The following is an 18,454-nucleotide window of genomic DNA, read 5'->3' as shown; positions in this document are numbered from 1 at the left end:
TGATGGTTGCCTTTGATACTTTGGTCCCAGCTCTCTGCAGGTCATTTATTAGTTCCTCCGTGTGGTTCTGGAATTTTTGCTAACCGTTCTTGTGATCATTTTGACCCCACTGGGTGAGATCTTGCGGAGAGCCCCAAATGGAGGGAGATTCTCAGTGGTCTTGTATGTCTTCCATTTCCTAATAATTTCTCCCACAGTTGATTTCTTCACACCAAGCTGCTCACCTATTGCAGGTTCTGTCTTCCCAGTCTGGTGCAGGTCAACAATCTGGTTTCTGGTGTCCTTAGACAGCTCTTTGGTCTTGGCCATAGTGGAGTTTGGAGTGAGACTGTTAGAAGTTGTGGACAGTATAAAGTGCCCGAAATCTTGCTTGTTTATTGTTGACCAAATACTTGTTTTCCACCATAATTTACAAATAAATTCTTTACCATGTTATTTTCTGGATTTGTTTTTTCTCATTTTGTCTCTCATAGCTGAGGTATACCTATGATGAAACATGTTTGTAGGTGTGATAAATTGCACAGTATGTGGTTGACTAAATACTCTTTTGCCCCACAGTATGTATAGTGTCAAAGAAAAACGTTCATTGGCACGACATGCACACGATTGGAATTTTATGACTAGTACAATTGCAGATTATGTCATCAGTTTGTGTCACATTTTGAAGCAATTAGGGGGACTCCCTTTGGATGGCCTTCCAATCACTGAGACTCGATCGATTCATATCACTATGAAGGTTAAGTCGGGCATTAAAGGGTTAAACGTGAATCAGTTTCTTGAACCTGACGTGTTCCTCCCCGCAGTGGAAGTGTGTCTTCTGCTGCTGAGGAAAAGAATGGTCTGCAGCTTGGAAGTGCAAAGCGTTTAGCATGGCACAAAAACATGAAGGAAAAGTGAAAGTTTGCATCAGGCATTGAAAAGAATTACAAAGAAGAACAGGAGAGCTGGAAGGGAACAACCTATCGTTGGGTTCCTGGTAGGGGCTTGTCCGTGGCCTGAGCCCACACAAAGTTGGGCAGCCGTTTAGGGGGACGAGGGTAAGGGGGGAGGGGCCTCATTTGCTTAGCAAAGGCAGAGCTTCAGTAATGGGGTTAGTAAGAGTGGGTCATTCACGGCCAAGGCTTTTAAATGGTTGTTACCTGGAGCTGTTAAAAAAATGACAACAAAGAAAACGACAAAATCAAACAGAACATTAGAAAAAAAACAAAACTTACAGCAGCGCAGTGATATTCAACCATTTCTTTTCAATTAGACTCATTCAGATCTAAGCAGGTCACAACTGACTTTTCTCACTTAACAGGGAATAAGCCTTCATTCCCTCATTGCCACATATTTCACTTGTTATACAAAATGTAACTAAAAAAAGAAGCAACATAAAACAACAGAACACATAGCAGCACTTGAGAACTTAAAATGAAGACGGAAAAAGCCGATATGAACAAGTGTAACAAAATATGTGGAATAAGACGAGCAGCCAGGGCTCTCAGGACTCTTACAGTTGAGGTCCATGTACCAGGCATCATTGCCGTACTGGTACTTCCAAATGGTCTGACCAAAGGAGCAGACCAGAGAGATGGCCAGCAGGCAGCCGAAAAGCACCAGGATTTGAAAGTTGGTGATTCGTTCCACGTTGGACAGCTTCAAAGGCGGCCGTGTGGAATTCTGGAACACAAATAATGAGAAAGGTGTTGGGCTGTTACTTGTCTCAACATAGAAAGGAGGTGTATACCGGTAGTTCATTTTAACCAATAGCGCCCAGATATTGGCGGCAGTGGCGCATGCGGTTGAGCAGGTCATTCAATTATCAAAGGGTTGGCGGTTCGATCCCCGCTCCCCCCAGTTAACTGTTGATGTGTCCTTGGGCAAGACACTTCACCCTTCCTGTTTCCATTGTGGCTCCACTGGTGTGTGAATGTGTGTGAATGTCCTGCTGATGGTCAGAGGGGCAAACTGGCAGCCACGCCTCTGTCAGTCTGCCCCAGGGCAGCTCTGGCTACGACAGTAGCTTACCATCACCAAGTATGAATGAATAATGGACGCAATGAAAGAACTTTGAGCGTCTGGAAAAGCGCAGATAAATCAAAGACATTATTATTATTATGTTAAAGCTGACACTTTCAGAGATCTGCAAATCATTTGCATTTTCACTGAGGTTTAAGGTGGAAGATGGATGGATGCCACACCTCACAGACACTCCGGTCTAGCTGCTCAGAGAGTAGCCTGACATTCCAGTCAACTTTTATTATTAAGCATATCTTTATTATTCACGGATAGGAAATGTGACTACTTCATTAGAAATTATTAATGCAGACATAGTAAAAATGTTTTAATGAAAAAAAAAATAGGCCTGCACATTAAATGTATTATCATCGCAAAATAAGCCCGGGCAATACATGTATCGCAACAGACAGCGTAAACTGCAATAAATGTTTACACAAATGCTAAAACAATCTCATGGCAGTCTAAAGTATTTAACAAATCAAATAAATGCCTTTATGCATTTGACCAATCGGATGGACCCCTTTTATATTAGATTTAAATTATATAAACAAGGGTCATTTGGAGTATAATTCAAGTTCTGTTCACTGTTGAAATAAAACTGCTGCATTAAAATGGAAATAATGTATTAGTTTTATTTTGTTAAGCTGCTTGTTTATGTATCCCAAGTCATCCTGTCATTGCACTATTGATCCCTAATATCGCACATCACAAGTGCGATTATATGTGTATTACCATCTGTTGTTCTTATTATCACATTTCTTTAAACAACCCAACCTTTTTGAGGATTCCCACTTCCCAACTCAAATAGATAATGCAAATAAAAACCCTGCAATATAATTTCAAAAAAAGTATTAGATAACTAAGGAATCGAGGTGAATTAGAACCTCAAAAACGTATCAATGTGAATTTTTTAGTTTGCTCAGGTAAACTAAAATTACACCTTCACTATATGAATAAAGATAAACGTAACACCTCTTGAAAGAAATTAGTGACTATCAGAAAGTTTATGTTTAGTTTATCTAATGCTATTCAACCTTTGGCCCTTTAACCCTAGAGCACTATCACCAGGTGATTTTCACCTGAGCAAAACTATTTACATGAATTTCAATATGTTGCGTGTCAAGGAGTCTGTACCTACACCAGGGAAGTCTCACATGTCCCAGGACTGGGTGGACCAAAGACCAAGTTTCTAGTATCATTTTAATATTTTTGGGAATTTTTTTTCTCCTCAAACAGTAATTTTTGAGCATGTTTATTTAGGAACTTACAATGTTTTCTTTTTTCATTTTGTTACTCATCCCACAGTTGGAAAAAATAAAAAGGAAAACCACTCTAATTTATCCCGTGTTGTCATGTTTTGATCTATTTTTTATGATGGTGATTTTTGTTGGGTAAATTATATCTGGTAACAGTGATGGTGTAACTTTTGATAGCGCAAGTGTTCTAGGGTTAAGCAAACTCTAAAATATACAGTAGAACTAAACTCTAACCTACATATGTGTTAATCTATACTCTTCTCATGTTTGAGCTTTCGAGACCCTCATACAGTTGACAGGGCAAACATTTCTGTATGGATTACCTGCATAAGCTTTGTGTCATGTCCTGTGTAGACCACCACACCATGAATCCACTGTGTGTTCCTGAGCTGAGCTCCTCTCAGTAAGATCTGGTCTGGACCCAGAGGAACTGCGCTGTGGTGAAAGATACAGATCAATTCAGCAGCATCTAAAAAGGAATTGGCCCTTTATAGGTGAAATGTGTCTTTAGACACACCACATAATCTGCAAGGAACGGCAAAAATGTATGATATTGTATGTTATAATATAATGATAAAAACTATATTTTAACCCTTTCATGCCTGGCTTTATTTCCAGTTATATAAACAAATATTATTATTTAATGCTTTTTTTTTAATTAACTTGATTCTAAATTAGGGGAAGTCATGGATTTATTGGTTCATTAACAAATCTTTATTTAAAATTAAAATAAAAACTTAGACCAGTAGCCCATCAAGAATCTCCTATTTTCTAAATTTTCATTCGTTAACCAAGAGAAACTGGTGACAAATGTATGTAATTCACAACGACAAAACGCCTTAATAAATTGGAAAAAAGCTATAATAAAATGGAAAATTAATATACATTTTTTAATAAAGCTGGTGCCTAAAAATAAGTAACCCTGGAAGGGTAACATTAGTTCAGATATTAGCAGCTTGAGGGCAGAGGTGGTTGACTGCAGATTTGTTCTGTTTTTGGCACCTTTGTTACGTCAGTTAACATGAAAATATGCAGGTTTTTTTGTCTTTTCTGTAGTTTGCTTCTCTGGATTCTCCTCACTTGACTGGCAGATAAAGAAAAACTACAAAAATCAAATTTTGTTTTAAACTAGATGATGACAAATAGGAATACTGTCAACTTCCTTAATGGAGACCTTTCATGTAACAAATAGTCTAACAAAGACGCCTTTTGTCAGCAATCAAAACTATAAAAACACAGCATCCTAGCAGCTGCTGCACTGCTAACAAATCAAAGCTTTAAATTTAATATAGTAAACTGTAACTCCACCAGACTCTTTCCTTTATTCATATCAGAGATGAATAAAACATATAACAGAGTGCATAAAACAGAGCTGCGTCTCGCTAAAAGCCTGATGGAATAAAGGCAGCGAATCAGATCGACGGTTCTGCTGCCGAGCTCACCTGTGCCCATGCAGGCGGATGTTTCCAACAAACTCGTACAGATGGAGGTTCGGGCTTTCACACTCCATCCGCCCAGAGAGGCGCATCAGGCTGTCGATGTCCTTTAACTCAGCGGTCGCTTGGAGACCCTTGGTTACGAAACATTTAAAGCAATATCCCTAACAGTGATTACTCTTGAACTGGCACAGACAAAATTAAAAGAAAGATCTTCACCTGTCGGATTTTAAGGTTTGTTTCTCCGTCCAAATTGGATGTCTCGATGTAGCACATGCCCTGCGGTTCACTGTTGTGGAGGGAGGAAGACCATGCAAACAAATGGAGTAAGATCTTCAACATTCTTCATGTTTTATATCAACTCTGCAGCATTTCTTTTTTATTTGGGTTTTAAATTTCCCATTATAAGTTGTCATTGTTATAAGCAAATCGATTTGATTGTAAATTGGATGTGACAGAAAGTGGGGCTACATCAGAAGAACAGGGAAAAGACCAGAGCACAGCAAAAACGAAAGATGCTGCAAGCCAGCAAAAAAAAAAAAAGTGAAATCCATCAAAATCTTTGCTGACGTCTGTTTTTTTTTTTTTGTTTGTTTTTTGCAGAAACGTGCTTTTGACAGATGTAGCATCTTTGTTTGTGCTGCTGCTTCCCCCCCACCTAAGTTGGACAGTCTTTTAGTCAAAGCTCAGATAAAATAAAAGGATAAAGGGCGCAGAGGGAGGAAACGTCTAGAACGGGGTGACAGGAGAGAGCAAGCACATGCAGCGCCACCAAGCAGGAGGACTCCGAGCACGGAACTTTTGGAGCGGACAACCGGATCAAAGATTAGCTGGGTTTCCGGTTAGCTCCTCCTTTAATGAGAGCCTTTTGTCTGCACTAAAAAGTTTGTCACAAGCAGGAAGGATCTTAGAAGTGCCGTGGAATGAGTTGCAACGACATGAAGGCTCAAGTGAATGAAAGATGTGCTCAGAATCACAAAGCTGACTGCCAAATAACAGTGAGGTGTTGCTATAAATAAAAACACTTCTCCAAAAAGTGGCAGCATGCAAAATGTAAGATCACTTAACCCGGTTGCATTCATGGTGCATATTTATGGCATGCAATAGAAAAATGTAGGAAAATATTTAAACATCACAAAAAATGGTGCTCTTGTGGTAGAACAGCAGATTTTTTCTTTAATGTTAGTCGCATTGACTATATAAGAGAACTGGACTCAGTGAACTCCCCCCCCCCCCCCCCCCCCCCGCATTCCCAAACAGGAAGTACCCACTGGTTTCAAGAAGCCAAAATCCCATAGAATGCTATAGAGGAATAAACAGCTGTTACTCCGTCATTCTATTGGTCAGAAAAACCATTCTTGCTCTCAAATGTTTTTGCTAATCCTAATTTTACTTTTTTTTAATTGCAAGTTATTTAAATTATAAACTGACCAATCAGATGTCTCAATAAAATTAGATGGTCTCACGTTGAACGTTCAAAACATTTGATTGGCAGATTCTCCAGAGCCCGCTTTCAAGTGGTATAGGTGTGGACTTCCAACAAGCTCACTCCTGATTGGCCTGAATGGTTCTCATAAAAACGTTGACTCAGATCCGATTGGATCAATCACTGCTTACTGATGTCGCATAGCACCAGTGGGCACCCTGCTTGCATGCCAGGGCTCGACATAGCCATTTGTCCGCTGGCCCGGTCCTGTTTTTCGAGCAGTACGGACCACAAGACTTTATTTTTTACTTGTCCGCTCGGGCCACTAAAATATCTAACAATTAATACATTTTTCACCTTTTACAATAAAGTATATTTTGCGAAAACGTGTAGATTTACCTCGTCTTTATAATTCACTTTTTCTGCTAGTCCTGTGTTCAGACTTCAAGGGTTTCTATGGGAAACCTTTTATCACTCTTCTCCTCCTCTCCCGCCTGCGGGCGCGGCTGTCACTGCCGAGCACCACGCGGCACGCGCTCACTCAATTTTTTTTCAAACTTTATTGAATGTAACAATTCAATACTAAACAATGTTAAACAGCAACAACGAAGGAACAAGCCAGTGGGTTATTATTACATTTTAGGCAGATATATTTAAACTGACACACATATCAGCGTGCCCCCTGGTGGTTTTTCACCGCGATGATCATAAATCCAACACCGTCACTGAAGAGAGACTGAAGCATGTCAGAGATGTGGAAGACATGGCAGGAATAGATAGGAATATGTTAGATGGAGTGACGGGTGGAATTAGTACTATGGACAGCAAGATATTTAATGAATGCATTGAAGATGAAACTGTATGCACTAAGCTTTAAGCTGAATGTCAAAGAATCAAAGGCAACTCAAAATACCTGAATCTCAGACTCAAATGGAGTATAAGGTCAAACTACTTAATTTTGTTTTTCTTTACAACACTGTAAGCAGTAAGTATTTCTAGTTAGCTGAATGATCTCAGTAATTTAATTGTATTTAATTTTTCAATTATTTAATTTAATTAGGTAACTAAAGTAACTAAAAAGTAAATTTAACTTTGCAACAGTAACAAAAAGCAGAACCTTAAGGCAGTCAGGGCAAAAAAGTCAATAAAACTTCTTAACTATTGATTAGGAACAAATGTGAAATAGCAGTGATTAGAAGCAGCATGAAAACTTCTTAACTAGTGTTTCCTACTACACTGCAGTGCTCTCTTCAAAACATCTGAAACAGACTAGAGCAGATTTAAGTTTGATATGCTCTATTTTTAGTCATTGAAAAGTGTATAAATAAGTGCTAGATGTCACCAGAATGCACCAAATTGCATATTAAAATTTGTCCGGGGGGGCATGCCCCCGGACCCCCCTAAAGTTGCAAGCACCTGCGGAGCGGCGGGTCTCGCTGTGCGCGGTGTCGGGCCAGTAACTTTCAAAAACTACTGGCCCTGTGGGCCAGTGCAAATTTCTGGGCTATGTCAACCCCTGCATGCTGTGAACATCATATGCTAAAAGCACATTCATAAAAGAGCATTATTGGGTGTTCTTGAATGCGCAACCCTTGCCCGGTGCATACGTAGTGTCAGATCGACGTAGACCAATAACTGCCTACTCACGTATTCTGGCTCCAACATGGTGACATTAAAATCTTGACAAAAACTGCATTGACTTCATTTGGTTGGAGCTTGAAGTAAGTCATTTTCTATTGTGATGTCACATTCACTCGGTCCAGTTCTCATATACAGTCAACGGTTAGTAGTTACAGCTAAACATTTACAGGCATCTTCATTTAGGTTGTAGTATGTGATACAGAAACCAGTAAAGTCAGCCAATAAAAAGCTGCCAAATCCCATTTAAAGGAAAAAAGGCGAATAAAAAGAGAAGAGAACTTCAAGTACGACTAAAACAAATCCCAGGTCCCCTCCTTTCTTAAACTAAATCTTTCCTCTGCACCAGGAGAGCTACGGACAAGTCGCCCTCCCATCTCTCCCACCGCTGTTTTGTTGGTAGCGTTGCTGGTTTCCTGACCTGGACGACAGAATGACGAGGTCAGCCGGGAGATGATCCCCGTTTGCAGCTCTCACTACTTCCCCAACAGCCACCTGATTTGGCCAGCAACACACCAGCAGGGGGCGAGACAGAGGAGGTGTGGCAGTTGTTGCACATGAGGTAAGAAGGGAGAGGATGAAAAGGGGGGGGCAAGGATTAATGGAAAATCAATATTTTGAAAAAAAGCACTCACAAAAGGGGGAAAAAAAGACAACTGGTTCAGTTTTAGGGAAATGTGAATCGCAAAATGATCAGTCCTGTGCTGCCAGATGTTTGGAGTTGTTCTCCTTTTCACAAAACCCTGTGTTCACCGTCAGCTCCAGGTGGTTTTTTGAAAAGGTGAAGGAGATTATTAAGGCTTATGATAAAGCCAATCTAATTCAAAAACCACATTTTCATTAAGCCACCTAAAAAAAAGATGGCTGTCACATCAGTTTATTATCATAACCAGAAGGGTTTTCTCTTTTTTTTTTAATGACATCTTTTTTAAAACCAACCAATCTAAATCTGCTTTACTAATGTTTCCTTGATGTGTTGCTCAGACATCTCTTCTTTAGGGAAAGCTTAGAGAGGAGGAGTAGAAATAGAATAGGGGAGACGATCCACATAGAACCGCAGCGGTGGGTTCTCCTGTACCTGGATGACAAAATGACAGCATCCGCAGGAACGAAATCACTGCCATTTACTTTAATAATATCGCCCACTTCAACCTGTGGAAATAAACTGGTTACTGCTTTAGATTATCCACATGAACCACCACATAACATGAAAATACATATCTATGGGTGGAAAAGAAAAACAATAAACAGGGACATAAATATGTCAAGTAACACTAATACTTGATACACATTTAGTAAGGGTTAATGGCCGACGAAGTGTGCGGTTAATACTTTTTAACGCACGCCGTGGAAGCCTGAACCGTCTGACGCGAAGTGCGTTAAAAAGTAGTAACCGCACACTTCGAAGGCCATTAACCCGCTTATACCATGGTCACTTACAAAAGCAATACATATTAACCAGGTTTTAGTCCTTAATTCTTGTTTTTTTTCCGATTTGGATCACTTTTCTCATAAACAGCGTACTATATGTTACGTGATGCGGCGCATCGCGCCGCATCACGTAACATATAGTCCGCGTCGCGCAGCACCACCGCTGCAGTCAAGATTCGGCGATATATATATGCTGATCGTCCCGATGGGTTGAATAAAGCATCAGTTCAGAGGGAAAGTTAATCGCTTACCGCTTGTTTTTGCCCAGATGATGAAGCAAAAGGTTGTTTTACAGAAGCCGGCGCAGTGATACAAATCATTTAAGCTAGCCGACCGGAACTTCTTTTTTTACCGTGCGGTTATCAGGTTTTAACGCATACCCAGCAGCCAATCAGAATCGAGTATTCAACCGGACCATGGCATAATTGATTTTAATTGATTAATACTACTTGACTTTAGCAGTCAATAAAAGAGCCAGGAGCTAAGGGGTAATAGCCTTAAATGTAACAAAGAAAATGTAAATAAATCCTAAAATGACTAAATAAAATGCAAAAATATGAAAATATAATGCTAAACAAAAAGATTTGTAATTTAGCCTTTTTTTAAAGCATGAAAAATGTTGTTAAACACAAAGCCATGAAACATTAAGACCTTATAGTGCAGAAAACACAGTAGATGCTTCTTATAAACAATGTCATTTTGTTTAAAAAAAAATACTTGCAATATCTTTTTTAATCACTGATGTTACTTTTTTAATATGAACTCAAAAAGTAAAATTGTTCTTTGTAATCTTAGACACAATTAAGGTCCATTTCACAAAATAACAGATTCAGAGTTAGTTAGTGTGAGTGAAACAGCACATACAATGTTCTCATACTAATCATACTGGGTATATTTATGTTCACAAACATTAAATCCACAAACAAGATCCCCTAATCGTAATTGTTGTGTGTGTGTGTGTGTGTGTGTGTGTGTGTGCATGCAAAGAGAACCTGGAATATGTGTTTGCTGCGTACCTTCTCCCAATGCACGATCTCCCAGGCTCCATTCCTCAGCACTGTGGCAGGTCAAGACAGAGATGAAGGGCATAAGAAAAAAGAAAGTAATACCTTAATAATCCTAGATCAAGAAAGATGAAAAACTACCAATTACAACTACCAATTTACTGATTCATTACGCATTATAATTGGTATATATGACTTGGTGTGTTCTGTTACCAAACATCACTCTAGTTCCCTATAGTTTACCAATCCTAGTCTGAGTCATGGAGAACTATAATGTGAGAATAACATGGGCAAAATTTAAAACAGTTTTTTTCTTCTACATTTGGAAAAAAATCAAATATTCTTACCTTGACATTCTTTTTTGTTGACAACACTATCGGCTTTGTGACGTTTCTACAAGGGAAAACCATAAAAATCATTCTAAACACATTTTTTAGAAAAAAAAGAAAGAAAAAAGACTAACAAAAGGAGAAAATGTTAAAAACATGGAGAGAATTCATCATAATTCAGACTTAAAAAATGTTAATTAAGCCTGCATTTACAATACAAGCTGCAGGAATGTTACTTTTGAGCAGCAGAGCAGTCTACACAATACAGTATATTTCATGTGTTGTCAAATAGCATGGAAAAAAAGTAGACAGGAAGTGGCAAGGCTATTTTTTTAACAAGTCAGCTTAGTATTATTTCAAAAACAGGAAGTATGGATAATTTACTTCCCTGAAAAGAATACAAAAGTATGCATGTCCTCAATGCAAATTAGCAGCATTACTCTCGCTCATGTCCTGCTGCTGGCTGTACAATCACAGAACCAACCAAGGTTCCTGCAGCTGATTCTACAGGACAGCTTGTCAGTGGACATCACACTGAGTAATGCGTGTCCGCTTCCATCTCATTAAAATGATCACTGGGTTTTAAAACTGAGCTCCAGAGAACAAAGTGTGTGATTAGAAAAAAAAAGAAGAGAGAACTTCTCCCCTCGTGTTTCTGCTCACTTTAACTGAATTTCATCTCATTTCAAACTCATTGGTGTAAATTGCCCACATTGCATCCTGAAATCAAAGAAAAAGTATTTCCATGTAGAGGAGAGAAAACAGCAGCTAAAGCTGGAATGTTCACTCGGATCCTCGGCAGACAATCCTAGACCAGAGGTCTGCAACCTGAGGCTCTGGGGCCTCTTGTGACTTTTATCCCTTCATTGGGGCTCTTTGGGTTCAAAGAAAAATGCAAACCAATTAAAGAAATAATGGGTTTGTAGTTTTGGGTTGTTATTATAGTTTAGATTTTTAACCTGTGGGATAACTGCGTAAAATTATGGTAAATGTTTCATTTTTCGTCAGAGTGGTTTATTACTCGAATACCATAATCCCTCATCTTTTACATGTATAGATATTTTTGTAAAAAAAATTCTACACCAATTGCAAGTTTATATGTGACAGAAATGGAATAAAGGATAGGATGTATTTTGATTTTAAAAGGAACATGTATGTGCTACTTTCAAAAGTGAAACATTTGCAATACTGTTGCCGTGAAATTGAAATAATGTTTTTGGTTGTTTTGCTATTTTTTAATGTATCGCAAATTATATCGTCATCGCAATATTGATCACTACTATCGCATATCGGCAGTTTTCATCATGTCGTGAAGCCCTAATGTCATCACAAATACGCTTTGTTCTGCTATAACTGACCCAGTTAGCCCAAACAGCACTTCTTCTGACCAACTGCAAGTTTGAAACATTCATTTGTCTCATCTTTATTTAAATACACTTTATCTCAGCTTTTGTTATACATTATTATATTATACATCATTTCAGGTACTTTTGTATTATTGTTTTGTGTTTTCGGGAAATGCCTCGTCCACATCCTCTCTTGTTCAGTGAAGCTGTGTATAAGTTGGATTTCTTTGCACTGGGCTGTGGTTTTAAAGCAGCCGGCTCTGCTGGGTCATGAGGCTTTTTTCAGCCTTTCCAAATGACAGAAAAAGCTTGCTTACAAAGGCTAATTCATCAAGCCTTACGCAAGAGATATCATCTAGCTTCGTTTATCCACACAAGCAGATCAGCACGGATCCTCTTAGACTCAAGAATAACTTCACAGCTTAAGCTGCTTCACAGCAAACAAAGTCAGCATCCCAGCCTCTAAACCTTCTCCCATCACAGCGAAGAGCATGAAGATGACGCAGAGAACACATGGCATCAAAAGGTTAACCATAAGCACTTTGGCATCAATCCTCTGTAGTGTTCCGGGATAGAGGAGGTAGTAGAAATCTGCTGAAAGACGGATCTGCAAAGCTGGACTCTTTGTCTGTACAACCTCACACTTGACCTGAGAAAAGCGGCAATTGAAAAAACACACACTGAATGTGAGACCAAGACACACTGGTGGGGACGCACACGTCACCTCAATTTCACAACACTCCCTTTACGGCTTTATAGCGTCAGATTCGGGGGGAATGCCACCAAATAAACAAGGAACGGCTTCCGCAGAAACAGCTGGCAACAAATGAGAGGAGGCACGTGCTGTGCAGCGTGTGTCCGTCCTGCATGATTCATGAAGTCCGGGGTCGATGCTGCCCTGGCAGGTCAACTGAATGAGGGACAGCGCAGCACAGGGAACAGACGTGTGTGCAGGTGACCTTCAGCTACAAAGATGGAGTCATCACCACTCCGTTCTCCCATGTTTTTGTTTTTTCTCAGCGGGCCAGAAGAAAAAGTGCTGTGCTCGTAGCTTCAGTCTGCAGTGGCGGTTGTAGTATAGAGTATCTGCCCACCGGGACCTGAGCGGAGGATCGCATTGCAGGGTCGCAGCACACAGGAGAATGGGGCATTTTCTCACTGTGCTCAAGAAGACCTCAAAAGATGTAGCACAAAATTCATACATGTTCAATAGATTTCAATGGAAATCCTGCAGTAAACATCCTCAAAGACCCAATCCAATGAAAATTGTGCTTTAAACACGTTCTTGGGGCATTTTTCTGATGATGGAGGACACAAATCAAGAAAATTGCATTTCTGAGTATTCTCTTTAGTTAAGTTGCTGTAAATCAGGAGCAGACGAAAAAATGCATTATGAAAAAGGTTGTTGCTGTAACATAGAAAATATGATGGACGGGTCACAAGCTCCCTGCTCTGCTCCATTCTCTTGCATCCACTTGCAGACAAATAGATCCATGGACGTCTTTGTTTTCCTCATCTGAGCTGGAAATTGGATCAAAACTATACGGATGAATAGCTCCAATATTGCTCGCCATTTTTGTTGCACCAATAAAGTTAGGTTGGGGGTGTGATGGACTTTAAGCTAGCAGCGCAGCGTGTAAACAGATGGATGACAGGAAGTGGGGACGGCAACCATTCCAAACACAACTCAGAGGGGAATTTCTAATGAACTACTGCTGCTCTGCAGAAAATACAGTCAGGACCATAAATATTTGGACAGAGACACATTCTAAAAATGTGTCTTCTTTTAAAAATGCTTTAGTTTTTCACATTTTTATGCAATCTTTTTGTTCAATCCATGGAATAAAAGCTGAAAGTCTGCACTTCAATGGCATCTGAGTTGTTTCATTTAAAATTCACAGTGGTGATGTACAGAAACTAAATTGGAAAGAATGTGTCTCCGTCCAAATATTTATGGTCCTGACTGTATGTCCTAGAAAACAACAGGTTTTTGGCTAAAGCTGGCATACTCGTGGTTAAAAAACCACTGGGAAGGCTTTAACAATAGTTTAAAAGATGATCAGGGTGTCAAACAGTTTGATCTTTCTCTGCTCAACAACTCAGACTTTCCTGACGGTTGCTTGTTTGGATGGAACTTTGTGCGAGTGTTCAGTATGTGGGTTAATTCATCGGGTGATTATTCGCTTGCAGTGGGCACAGCTGCGACTCTCAAAATGAATGTGAGCGTTGGCACCGGTGTGTCTGATGGGGAAAATCCTTCTGGAGTCAAATACACTTCACTCCCTCTTCTCTGCTCCACTGTAAACAGCACAGCACTCAGCACAGACTAGAGGCCCATTAACCCACTTTAGAGCAAGAAATACCATTCAGAAGGTTGGGTTTATGTACTGCGGATAGAGAGACAACTTCCTGTTATAAGCGTTGATGGGTAAAATCCCTAAAAGAGGAAGATTTTTCTTGTTGAGTGAGCGACAATTATGCTCACTAACTCGAAAAAATAACACTTAGCAACAAAAAAATACTTGAACCAATGAGTAGCTTAACCCGCAATTGATCTCAAGGTTAAACGGAAATGTTCCAAAACAAATACAGAAATGTACTACTGTCAAGTTTAAATATATGCAATATCTTTTTGATGTCACAAAGCTTTTACAAATCAGAGATGACCATCTGATCAGTGTGTTAAAATAATACATTCATTTACTTTGACAAAATTCTACATGTGACTTCATGACTAATGCAAATAACGGCATTAAAATCAACAAAATAAGCGTTTATTTATCTGTTCTTGATTTTCACCCTGTCTTCTATGGAACACAAAACAGCTTTCACTTAAAACTATGATTGTGTCGTGTGACAAACCTTTTGATGGTTTAACCAGGCTTGTCAGCGAGGACTGTAACACAGGCAGGGTTGCGGCTCTTTAGGACCAGGGTTGGCCATCCCTGCTCTAAGGTTATGTTTGAATTCCTTCCCTATTCCCCAACTAACAAAAAAACTATGTTGTGTGGGACTATGTAGTGCCCTGGATTTCTAAAGCAATTCAGACACCATGCTCACTACTTTATTTTTTTTAAACGGCAAATATAATGTCACAGATTTTACAAACGGAAAACTAATCAAGAGGAGGATTTTTCTATGACTCCACTGTGTTCCATAGATTAAAACATTGATTGTTTATTCAAGAAATACATTTAGATACATTTTTGTTCGCAAAAAAAGTTCAGACACAACCCATTGTGGTCTATATTCGACAATCGAGTGACCCTCGATGGTTTTCACAGAGACTTCTGGGAAATTTCTAGGGCACGCATGAAGCGGAAGGCGGAGGATACAAATCTGATACGTGAATTGCTTTTGGTGTGAATGCAGTTTTTAAAAAGGTTAAATAGTGTCGCATCCATTAAAGTGGAAAAGACAATCTTAAGATTATTTTTAACAAATTATGTTAAGAAAAGTGATTGTTTTGGGTTTTGTTTCGTTGTTTTTTTATTACCCAACAATTTTAAAACCTGAGACAAAAAATAATACCGTAATTTCCGGACTATAAGCCGCTACTTTTTTCCTGCGCTTACAGCCGTGCGGCTTATTCAGTGACGCGGCTAATTTATGGATTTTATTGGCGGCCGCCGTGTACGTATTTTCGGACACAGTGAACGGTTTGAATTCTCTAACACCAAACGTAAGTCATTTATTTTTCAACACACCTCTAAGCAGCCAAACAGCATGGACCTCACTTCAGGTCTTAGACACTTCAGTCATGGTTCAACAAAACGAAACACGCATGCCCAGCCGCATCCCAGAATCCTTTGGTGCCATTAGACCCAACGTGCACGTGATCGCCGCTACAATATGATGAAGCTTTCAAGTTAAAAGCAATCGTTAAAAGCAGCGTGAAAAAATCCACCATCACCAACGGGTTTGGAAAAGCCGGTCAGCTGTGTGACGGAGAGAACAGCGCATGCTCCGGAGTGCATTTACCTCTGAGTCATAGTGACTCGGCCGGCTGCACGTAAATATGTGGGAATAATATCAGCCTTTATTTTGTCGGGACACGACTGGAAACACAAATTGACGTGATCGTTTTAACGGTTATTAAGGACTGAGCGGAGTTTTGCATTGAAACGCTCACAGCCTCCGTGTGAGCTGGAGACTGCGTGTCGTGTGAGCTGCGGGGCCGATGGCAGTCTGAAGGCTCCCACACGTAACAACGCATCCGCCCCTCATACACAAAACGTACAGTATTAAGTCCGATTGCTCTGCAAAGACACGATTTGCTCCGTTCACCGGCGCAATGGGGACGAAGCGCTCCTCCTTGAAGCCGCCCTGGCCAGAGCTGTCGGAGTAGATAGGAAGGGGAGACAAGGAGCGCGCGGGAGCGCGGAGGCGTCGAGCCATTCTGCAGGCTGCAGCCAGGGCTTACTCGAGGCGTCCGCGGAACAACAGTGTTTGTTGTGGAAGGAAACTTCTGACCCACGCGCCGCGAGGAGGCGCGCGTATCGCGCTGAGGCGCGCGCTTTTCAGTCGCCGCTGCTTTATTTTACCGGTGTGTTTTTTAACCAGCCCTGTTACTCCCATAACGCTGCCGCAACACAAGCGGAAGCAGAGCTGTACCCGTTCACCCCTCCATGCACTGCTGATACTTGCTCATTCTTAAACACGTACAACAGTATGGCGAGCCGGGCATTGGCCCCGCCTTTAGCCCCTAAGACTCATGGGAAATGGGGGATCGCGGATGTAAATTTCCTCATCATAACTGAGGGATGTAATGTTGATTATATGGTTACTGTTTGTAATTTTATGTATGATACCTGGATTGTCAATAAGTTAAAAATAAAAAATAAAATAAAAAACCATAACTGAGGAACTTGTGAAGAGAATAGAGGTGGATACTGTTTGGCAGATGTAAATAAACTTAAATACATGAGCCTGAGGGAAAGCTGACTCCACCCACTGTGTGCTAATAAATCACACTTGCTCTGTGAATCAGGACATGATCCATCAGGATGACAATGTTTCCTAATTCATGCGGCTTGTACTCCGACGCGGCTTGTGTATGTATAAAATTAGTTAAACACGTGAAAATAGGTGGGTGCGGCTTGTAATCGGGTGCGCTTTGTAGTCCGGAATTTACGGTAAATAACTAAATGAAGAAAATGGTGCCTTACCAGATCTTCAATTATCTCCTTGACAGCAGCAACAACTAAGATGAAAATCAGAGGCACCAGTGTGGTCCAGCGTCCAGTGGGAGACACATCTGGGATTTGCTAAAGAAAAAAAAATACATATATTAGATACAGGCTGTTGAAAGTACAAGACTATATACCACAATCCTGTATCTAATAAATTTAGACCAAGAAACATGGGGTTAAAAGCTAAATCTGACTTTTTGTATCAATTTCCCTAAAAACATGACACTCGTTTCTGGAATTTTGGTGAATAAACACAATCAGACCCCAACCTCTCTCATAAAGATGAATAAAAATAGGGTTATGATTTTAGGAGGCTTATTGAGACTCAACACACATTGTGATGGTGCCTTTTCGGCCTAGGTCTCCCTTAAAAAAAGAGATTCATTTCATTGGGACTTTCTGGTAAAATAAATGTTAAATACAAAATAAAAGTTAAGCCCGAAAACAATGCATGGTATTTATACAATAAAAAGCCAACATGGGTCAAATGACACAGAACAGAAAGCCTTTTAAAGGAGCTCGGGATCCAGCTGGTATTTTAGTGCACTGACTGTATTTTTCATTGTGTGCCTCTCTCATTTGCATGAATGATTTATTCAAGGTCACCACATCCACAAGTCCAGTAAAGAAGACTCACCTTGTGTGGTTCTCAAAGGAAACTGAACCAAGTCCTACCACATCATCAAAGCTCCTGTTAATGCAGGCCTGCTTTAAGACAAAAACTGAGGAGAGGCCTTTTACCTCTACTGATCATTAAGCTCCAGAGTGTCTTATAATCTCTTGTGTGTGTGTGTTGAGTCTCAGATTTAAAAAAAAAAAAAAATCAAATGCAGCACTTCAAATAAAAAAGAAGTTATCAATAAAAACGTATCTTACCTGCAAGAGTGCAATAAAGAGAAAGAAGGCGTTGGCTGCTCTGCGGAACTGTGAGTACAGGAACCGAGGAAGGAAGGTGAGGACGTTATATTTGGCCGTGCTGAAAACCGATCGCACAGCAAGCCGGTCCCAAGGCACGAAAAAAACAACAGACAAAAACAAGACAGAAAGAAAAAGTGTAAGTTGCCAAATCTGCCAATGGGTCATCAGATACAGTTCTCAACACTTGTGTTCTAGTTATAGTTTTAGCTTTGTTTGTGCATTGGATACCACTGAAGGCCATTATAATAAAGATAATTTGATTAAAGGAAGAGGGGGGCATCAATTCCTGGCAGCGGGTCAGAGATCTGCAGATGAATGGTGGGATATTGAGACTAAAGGACCTTTCAGCAGCTCCTTGCAGTCAGACTGCCAGCAGGCTGATTTAAAGCTGCCCTAAAGAGGCCAGTAAGAACAGCCCCTTTAGGAGAAGATATACGCCATGCTGGAAGCCAAGCCACTGGCAGTGCTGTGCATGCT

At 40.2% G+C, this 18,454-nt stretch overlaps 1 protein-coding gene across 5 annotated transcripts in view; it reads right to left on the bottom strand.

Moving 5' to 3' along the window:
- Positions 1-18,454, bottom strand: part of atp8a1 (ATPase phospholipid transporting 8A1) — a 121,810-nt gene that overhangs the window by 78,265 nt on the left and 25,091 nt on the right. For 2 of the 5 annotated variants that reach the window (XM_023958984.2, XM_078953532.1), the window contains exons 3-11: positions 17,936-18,035; positions 17,036-17,134; positions 10,540-10,585; positions 10,205-10,245; positions 8,179-8,252; positions 4,913-4,982; positions 4,700-4,827; positions 3,581-3,692; positions 1,497-1,662 (exon numbers count right to left, since the gene is read on the bottom strand). In XM_023958984.2, the coding sequence (XP_023814752.1) occupies positions 1,497-1,662; positions 3,581-3,692; positions 4,700-4,827; positions 4,913-4,982; positions 8,179-8,252; positions 10,205-10,245; positions 10,540-10,585; positions 17,036-17,134; positions 17,936-18,035 (836 nt within the window). Of the gene's footprint in view, positions 1-1,496; positions 1,663-3,580; positions 3,693-4,699; positions 4,828-4,912; positions 4,983-8,178; positions 8,253-8,835; positions 8,910-10,204; positions 10,246-10,539; positions 10,586-17,035; positions 17,135-17,935; positions 18,036-18,454 lie in introns of those variants that run through there. The other 3 variants (XM_023958985.2, XM_023958987.2, XM_078953533.1) reach the window with 2 other exon arrangements.

This window comes from Oryzias latipes, chromosome 10, assembly GCF_053564925.1.
Source record: "Oryzias latipes strain Hd-rR chromosome 10, Olatipes_Hd-rR_3.1".
Taxonomy (NCBI): Eukaryota; Metazoa; Chordata; class Actinopteri; order Beloniformes; family Adrianichthyidae; genus Oryzias; species Oryzias latipes.
This window is presented reverse-complemented; position numbering and strand designations above follow the sequence as displayed.